At 41.9% G+C, this 8,320-nt stretch overlaps 1 protein-coding gene across 2 annotated transcripts in view; it reads left to right on the top strand.

Moving 5' to 3' along the window:
* The first annotated feature begins 270 nt into the window (after positions 1-270).
* asph (aspartate beta-hydroxylase) overlaps positions 271-8,320 on the top strand; it is a 34,573-nt gene continuing 26,523 nt past the window's right edge. Inside the window, exon 1 of one of the 2 annotated variants that reach the window (XM_039814957.1) lies at positions 271-468. In XM_039814957.1, coding sequence (XP_039670891.1) covers positions 426-468 — 43 coding nt within the window. In that variant the 5' untranslated portion in view covers positions 271-425. Of the gene's footprint in view, positions 469-6,792; positions 6,910-8,320 lie in introns of those variants that run through there. The other variant, XM_039814959.1, reaches the window with a different exon arrangement.

Below are 8,320 nucleotides of genomic sequence, written 5' to 3'. Positions count from 1 at the left end.
TAATGCACTTTAAGTTTACGTGTAGCCTACTTAAAGATGCTTTATAAATAAAATTGCCATTATGAATAATGTAGCCTATTATATAGCCGATGCCAGGGGATCTACCATCTTGCCACGTTCCAGAGAAGCGGAGAGGGCGGGCCAAAGATAAAACTACACACGGTTGAATCTGAATGCGCGACGCCTCTCGAAGTCAATTGGTCTGACAATCCCCCCTGTCCCGCCTACCTTTGTGTGGCAAGTCACGTCATTGGTTTAGAGAGATGTCAGTCTTAATGTTGAACGGAGGGGTTCTGGGTTTTATCAGACGCGAGAAGCAATTTTGATTTCTTTTCACTGCTAGAAGTACAGCCTCCCGGCCGCTCCAGTCGCTCTTCTACTAGCTACGCTCAGAGGTCTCCCAGCACTGCTGCCACAGTTTCGCCATGGCTTCAAAGAAAAACGCTAAAGTGCACGTAAAACCCAAAGGTGCGTTGCTGCTTTTCTTTCTGTCCCATTCTATCATGGATTGCAGTGGTGGGATGTTGCGTTGCAGCCTTCAGCTTTCACTGGCAGGCCTTCCAAAGTTAATCGGGTGACGAGCTGTTATTTCATTCAGGGCCGTAGTCCTGGCTAGCTAGCTTAAATGTGTCGACGTGTTAGCTTCTCCGTGCAAATGAGTTGGTTTAACCGTACTTAATCTATGGGTTTGGAGCATGTAAACACTCGAGCACAGTCTTTTTCATATTAATGCGCTAACACGGCAACACTGTAACGTTACTATTTGTCTCTACACACAGGGCTTCCGACGTCGCTACACATTAACGTTATAGTTCCTAACGCTCGACTCTGCCTTCAGTTGGCAAATATCATTCTGACTCAACCGCTCTCAATGTAACCGCTCATTGCTTGTAACACCGCGTAATGTTTTAAACAACATTGTTGCACTAAAATATGGCCTTTTAGTAGGTATACGCCAGCTGTTTATCCATTGCCTAGGCTGGTTGGCCATGGCGACTCAAACCCATGGGATTACAGTGGAGCACCCACTCGCACGGGAGAGATAACGCAGCGTCTCTCGTGTGCGGGTTTACAGCTTTTTACAGAGTCCTGCCTGAAGGCCCCTTAGCTTAGCCAGAAATACAGGCCTGTCCGCGGCCAGCTTCTTTGGTTAGAGACGACGAGTTGGATCAGCATTGCGAGTAGGCTGTGTGCACCCCGGGGCGCAAAGCACCCCGCCCCCAATTTAGTCGAGTCACTCTTCCAAATGCTCACGTGTCAATATGAGAAGCAGGGGGTGGGGTTATACGTGGCTCTTGGGGTCTCTGTTAGTACCCCGAACCCATAGAAAATTCATATCCATAGCTCTGTTGTTGTATTGGCTCTCGAAGAGAGCGTCGCGCGGCTCCGTTCAAATATCGTGTAGTGCCACATGTTTAATTGCATGGCACGCATCCAACGTCCCACACGTTACTCTTAAATAAATAAACCAAACTCAGCATGTTGGCGGTTTATTCCAAAATAGTCTACTGCTTATAGTTGCCAAAGATACGTTAGATAAACGATCAAATCTACCGCTTAGGTAGTATACGCCGACTTCACTTATACATTCTCACCAGGCAGCGGTAAAGTTAACCTTCAGCCCCATGCCGACATGTGGCTGTATGGGTAGATGAGCTTGAGCCTATGTTGTGTCGATACAAACTATAATATGAGAGTGTGGCAAAACTTTGCGTACACTTTGTCCTCTACCGACTGCACAGGAAGTCTCTTAAGTCGGATGCTATCCTGATTCCACAAAATGTCTATATGGGATAGGAGAGTTAGCACAGAAATCAAATAAACCTTAAAATATGTATATATTATATATTTTGTATAAACAGTTGCCTGCGTTTGTTGCTACGGTAATTGCAGCGCTACACACCGATTTGCAGATGAATAAGAGCTGGAAATGATGGAAAGAGAAATGTAAATGCAGCTTCAAAAAAGTGTGCCGTTTTGCTTTTTGACTGATTTGTAGCTTGAGCTGCAGAGTTCATAATGTCTTATGCTGTAGCAGGTCAAAGTGCACAGCTATGGTTAAAAAAGTCCAGGGAACAAAATGTTCAGTTCTTTTTCCGTGTCTTTTTTGTTTTTTTTCCTAACCCCGCCCACCACAGCCCCTATGCATGCTGTATGGTTAAACGGTCTATAGTGGTGATTACTATGAAACCAGCAGCACGTACAAAGGTTTTGCTATATGAAGGAAGACTGGTATTAGAATGAACACTCATTTTGCAGCAGTAGATGAGATGCATTAAAGTATGCATTAGATATGTTTTATTAAAAAGCCCACAGTCATTCAATTGATGGCCATATATGGCCTAATGTTTTATTATTTTCAAAGGGGGAAAAATGCTACTACAGCACACTACAGATGCAGTATTATATACTGTGTACACAAGGATACATGACAGGTAATTGCATACTGTATCAGTGACAGTTGACAAGTGTATCCATGTAGGTTTATACAGTTTCTTATTACAGAGTGCAGCTTTAAAAGATGCAGACTGGCTTGTGTGACCCATTGGAATGAGAGGATGTTTAACAGAAGTATGTGAGAGCCATGCCAAATTTACGATGCTTTGACACCGACGTGGGGGAAGTGTCCTTTTTAACTTTGGTCCATCACTGTTCAGGAACTTGTCTTCCTTAAGGAAGTTTCAACAAGTGATTCCTTGCTATAGGTAAACATCAAAGTGAGGTGTTCTGGAGCAATAGTGGGTTAACTCTAGAGGTTCTCAAAAAAAATTTCAGCCAAGGACTCCTCACAAGAGAGATTATACCGGGGAGGGGAACCCCCTCATCTTTGTCCCTTGGAATAATTTAGCATGGCCTATTTTTTTTACACTTCTTAGGTATGTGACAGAACAACACAAGGCAAATGTATTAGAAATTATATTAATTATAAATGTATTTAACATATTTGCAGATTCTAAGAGTTATAGATTTGACTAACCCACAACTGAAAGGGAGAGGCCGGTTCAGTTTGCCTGTATTTAGTTGCGTTACATCATATGATCAAACGCTGTAAAGTGTCATATCAAATATTGACTTTGGCTCTCGGTCAAGCTTTATAGGAGAGTGCAAACAGGTATGCTGTGTGTTTTGCACATCCCACTACACAGTTGAGAGGCATTCACTCTGAAATATCTCCAGTTGTGCTAATCTTATTGTTGGTTAAATCAGTGTTCTGTGAGAATACACAGGGCAGGGGGCAACTTTTTGTCATGATTAGTCAATTTATCTTGATATATTTGCACTTTCCTTTCTTATATCTCATAGTTCACCCATTTACATTTTTGTTGTCATGCACTATTTTTCTACATTATGCATAATTTCAATCCCTCAGGCCGCCTCCTCCCCTCTCCAAAGGGCTGGGAGTTGCTGACGTATGCAGCTGAAAGGGTAAAAGCCTGTTCCCCTGGAACTGATGTGTGATGCAGTGTGGTGTTCTTTGCATGTGCAGAGTGTGTTCTTAACTAAATCCTTTTTAGATGGAAATATCACCATGTTTTGGTTTGGTGCTGCATCATGCTGTCTGCTGGTGAATTAAACCTTACAGCACAAGTTCGAATATATTTAACAGTAACCTCCTTTTAAAAACAGATTCTAGTGATCAGACGGGTCTTTACGATTATTGGTGCTAGAATTCTTGGATAACATGACATACTGGATGAACTTGTTGTCGAGCTTTACAGGGAAAACCAGTTCCCAGCTGTCATATCTGCCTTGTTTGCTATGCAGATCTTACAGAAAAGGCCGCAGTATTTGGAAAACAGACAGCATCTCTGATGCATCCCAGGAATAGGATGCCTCAGAATAGGATTTTTTTTTTTCCTGTATTTTTAAATGCTTAGCTTTAGGGGTGTGATTCTCCACAACCATGATTCAATTACATTTTCATATTTAAACTTTTTTAAATTTCAACAGGGACAACAATGCCACAATAAGAGAAGGGTGAAGGGTACTTTGCAACATCAGTTTGAGTTTCTCAAATTTAACGAAGTGCAGTCGAATGCACTATTATTTGAAGGAGCCGATATAAATGCCCCATGCAGTCTCGTCGGGGCCCACGTGCTTTACCTTTTGTGGTTTGTTTACATAACTCACGGGGAAGGCAAAATGTTGCCACCCTGGTCATTTCAGGGAAGCAGGAGGATTTTTCAGTTCTGTTGTTGCCCTGTTATCTCAGACTCTGGCAGTGGTATCTTGAAAAGTGCAGCTGCAGTCAACCGGTAAGCTAACAATACCCTGTGTCTTTAGCTGCATGCTACCAGCCGGTAAGCTACACTGTGTTTGTTGTTGTTTTTCATTGGCGTGTGCAAGTAGGCAGGGTTGGAGAGAGAAAATCGCCCATCCTTCTCTTGATTTTGATAGTGGAAATCAAAAGCTCATTTTGATCGATTTAATCAAAATGGTGACCTCCCTATTTAGCATTTCAACGGTCTGTTGCAAGATATAAATCCTGTGTACGTGGTGATAGGATTGAAATACATTTTTAAATAAAAGAGAACCTGCTGGCAATAATTTCTTCCAGTCATCTGGACAGAAGTATGGCATTTCCTTAGTGTCTCATTCAGCATTGTAGCAGAATATGTTGGACGTGTCCAGGTCGATTTTCTTTGCTTTAGTGAAATTCTTAAAGAAAACACACTCCTTATTTAGTCTGTGATACCTGCCAGCATATCAGAAACCAGTGTTTTCTGTTGCTATGTTACAGTATAATCTTATATCAGAAATGGCACATAATTGCAAGTCTAGTCTACCAAGTTAGTGATAAATAAAAATGTCTGTCGTTGGAAAAAGGGTTTGAATTTGTGAACTTTAAAAAAGCTGAAGCTACTGTGCTATGTTTGACCAGCATGTTTGTTTAATAAGCTTGCCACTAGCTCATACAAACAGCTCTAGCTAATACAAGTGACTTTCTGGGGATTTGTCACAACAAAGCCAGGCACAGGATTTGTTTCCTGCCTTTTTTGTTGTGCCTAGATCACAGCCTCCATCATTGGAATGTACTGTGCACCGTTACAGATCCTGGCGCCATGACATTGAATCAGTAAAGTGCAGCACTAAAGGAGTGAATGTAGTTGGCTGCTAGGTTGAGGGTTTTTGCTGAGCTGTTCCTCACAATCAGAAATGTACCTGCTTGGTGCCAGGAGACCCTAAGGTGTGTGTGTGTGTGTGTGTGTGTGTGTGTGTGTGTGTGTGTGTGTGTGTGTGTGTGTGTGTGTGTGTGTGTGTGTGTGTGTGTGTGTGTGTGTGTGTGTGTGTGTGTGTGTGTGTGTGTGTGTGTGTGTGTGTGTGTGTGTGTGTGTGTGTGTGTGTGTGTGTGTGTGTGTGTGTGTGTGTGTGTGTGTGTGTGTGTGTGTGTGTGTGTGTGTGTGTGTGTGAGAACTTCTCCAAAGCAGCTGTTTTTACGCTAGTTATAGAGTCCAGATCGGGCCGAATTATTCTGTCCGAACCCGACAGACATTAAGAAATTTATGTCTGAGCCCGACACAGTTAAAATCTCATATTTTTTCCTCTCATGCTAATGACACATGTAGGCTACGTTTGTGTGGAAAGCCCTTTTTATTAAGCAACTGTAGGAAGGCATTCGGAAATGTCAACAGATGAGCGAATCAGCGCATACGGGGAAACAAGCGCACGTTAATCAGCTGTTAACATGTTCAGTGTGTTAACCTTTCCTGATCGCTTCGTTTCCGACCGTTGTCAGAAAACCAGGAGAGACTCGTTACCTCCAGGGCCCACGTTATAACATGAATAACCACTAACTCTGCTCCGGTTGCATCTACAACACATCTGCTTCCTCTTTTTCTATCTCTCTTCTACCCACTTACCACACACACACACACACACACACAAACAAACCCACACGCATTGAGCTCTCTTAAAAGGAGCCGCAGCACCATTTTACAACAAATTCCTTATCGCGCTGATGTGACCGAGCCCGACCATAATTTCAATATATCTGTCCGAACCCGGCCCGGCCCGTTGGGACCAGTCGGCCTCGGGTCGGGTATCCATGCCTTAGTTGGTTAAGCTTTAGAGGTGGGCATTAAAGGACCAGTGTGCAGGATTTAGGAGGATTTGTTAACAGAAACATAATTTAATATTTATAATTGGGATGCTAATTTTGGAGTTATTTTCTGACTTTTTTGTTGTTTGTCGATGGCACAGCCACGATGTTCTGCGCTTGTCAGCTGTGTCTGCCTGGCATACTCTCGTGTGTAGGACATCCGATTCAACCCGCTAGCCCTCATTGAAACAAGTGGCATTTGTCACGTAGCTCTACGCTGTGAGCGCCGTCCAGCGGAGAGCCACGAGCAGAAAAAAAAGAGCAGCTTAAAAACACAACTTGCTAAGTTAACTAGCCGTTAAGAAATGGATTGTGTAGCCATTTTTCTACAGTACAGACAAACCAAACACTGGCTTTTAAAGTTTTTTGACGTTACCTGCAGGCCACCGTAGGTTTTTCTACACACTTGGAAAAGGAGGGGTAAGGGGAGGGGTGTTCGGTTTGTTGCAATCTGCAACCTCATCGCTATGCACTAAATTCTACACCCTGCTCATTTAAGTCCATTTTCAAAGCTCACTGAATGTGAGTGAGATGTCATCCAAGGCATAAAAACCTGTATCTGTGTGTACACACATGAAACTGCACGCCCATCAAAAGCCAGAGGGAAGAGAAGGAGGCTCGAAGGCGGTACACAGCCGCCCTTACATAAGACTTGAAACAAGCTACTCAGTCCGAACAATGTGTACTGATCTTCACAGAGAATAGACTGAGCAGAGAAAATTTTCCATTTGTTTAGAAAAGAAGACTGTACTGTGTGTGAATTAGCTGTTGTGGTCCTATAAGAATGAAGTGCATAGAGGAAGAGAGCGGTATGTTGTTGCATGGTTTTTCTGTTGCTGCACAACGTTTGTGTGTGTTAATTTTTGTGTGTGAGATATGTCCATATTAGATTGTGCCAGTATCGGTTTGTAACGGTACTCTGTTGGGCTGCAACTGACGACTGTTTTTGTTGTCCGTTACTTTATCGATTTAATCGTTTAGTTTGGTCTATAAAATGTCCAACATGACGTCCTCAAATTGTTTTGTCCACAATTTAAAACTATTCAGTTTACTGTCATAGAGGAGTGAAGGAACTAGAGATTCACATTTAAAAAGCTGGAATCAGTAAGTAAATGACTAAAATCAATTAATCTATTAAAATAGTTGGCGATTCATTTAATAGTTGACAACTAATTGATTAATCTTTGCAGCTCTAGTACTCATTAACACAGTGGGGGGTTATACATGAGTTGTGTATAATTTTCTTTTATTAAAGAAGTAGGCTTGTTTTGTAACGTTGAAAACAAGCTGTATAAAATTCACTTTGGTTATATTTGGTTTTCGGTATTTATCAGTTGTTTGCTGTAGGACTGGAGAACTTTAAATGGGTTGGGAGGAGAAGAACCTTAGCTTAACCCTATTATATTCTTTGTTCTGAGTGTTGCTTATTCAGATAACAATTACCTAAATATGTAAACCTGAATTTCTTGCTGTGTCTAATAAGTCACCATACAGGTATTATCTTGAGGTAACAGTATCTGTCGTGTTTCTATTCACCTATTTTGTGCTCATTACAAAAGCTGAGAGTAAACTACAATATTTGATAAAACTTCCTCAATTGTACAAAATGTCTTTTACGCTCACTTGAGGAGGTTTTTGCCCTTGTCAAATAGTTGATTTGCTAAATGGGATATGGAAACGTCTTTGCCGAATAAACTGTGATGTAAAAACAAATATTAAACTCATTAAAAAAGGAGGTGTGACAAGTTCTCCTTCCACGAGATCTTGCGAGATTAAAACGTTACGATATTTCTCAAACGTTAAAAGTTAGAAGTTTAAAATGGTGTTAAAATCTTCGTCTCCTCTCATGAGCGGAGTTTCTCGTCACACCCCTACTAATCAGCTGTTTTCTGCTGGCAGCGTCTTTTCGGATATTTCCATAACGTGCCTTTGTCTCCGTACAGCATATAACGTGGCCAATACTTGACATTAAAGAACAATTCAAACTTGCTCAATTGAATTAAATTCCTGAAGACCTGTTCATTTTTCTCTTGTAGATCCGGCCAGGGCGTTTTGTCCAGTTCGCAACCTCTACTACTTCTACTCCTGTTTACTGCAGCCGTGTTGCTAGCCATCACATGGTCAAGCTTTCAGTTTCAGTGCCACAGCTCGGCCTACACACCATAGACTGTATATAAAGATGGACGACCCATCTCTACTTCCTCCCACTGTACAAAAGTG

Source organism: Perca fluviatilis, chromosome 11, assembly GCF_010015445.1.
Source record: "Perca fluviatilis chromosome 11, GENO_Pfluv_1.0, whole genome shotgun sequence".
Lineage (NCBI taxonomy): Eukaryota > Metazoa > Chordata > Actinopteri > Perciformes > Percidae > Perca > Perca fluviatilis.
This window is presented reverse-complemented; position numbering and strand designations above follow the sequence as displayed.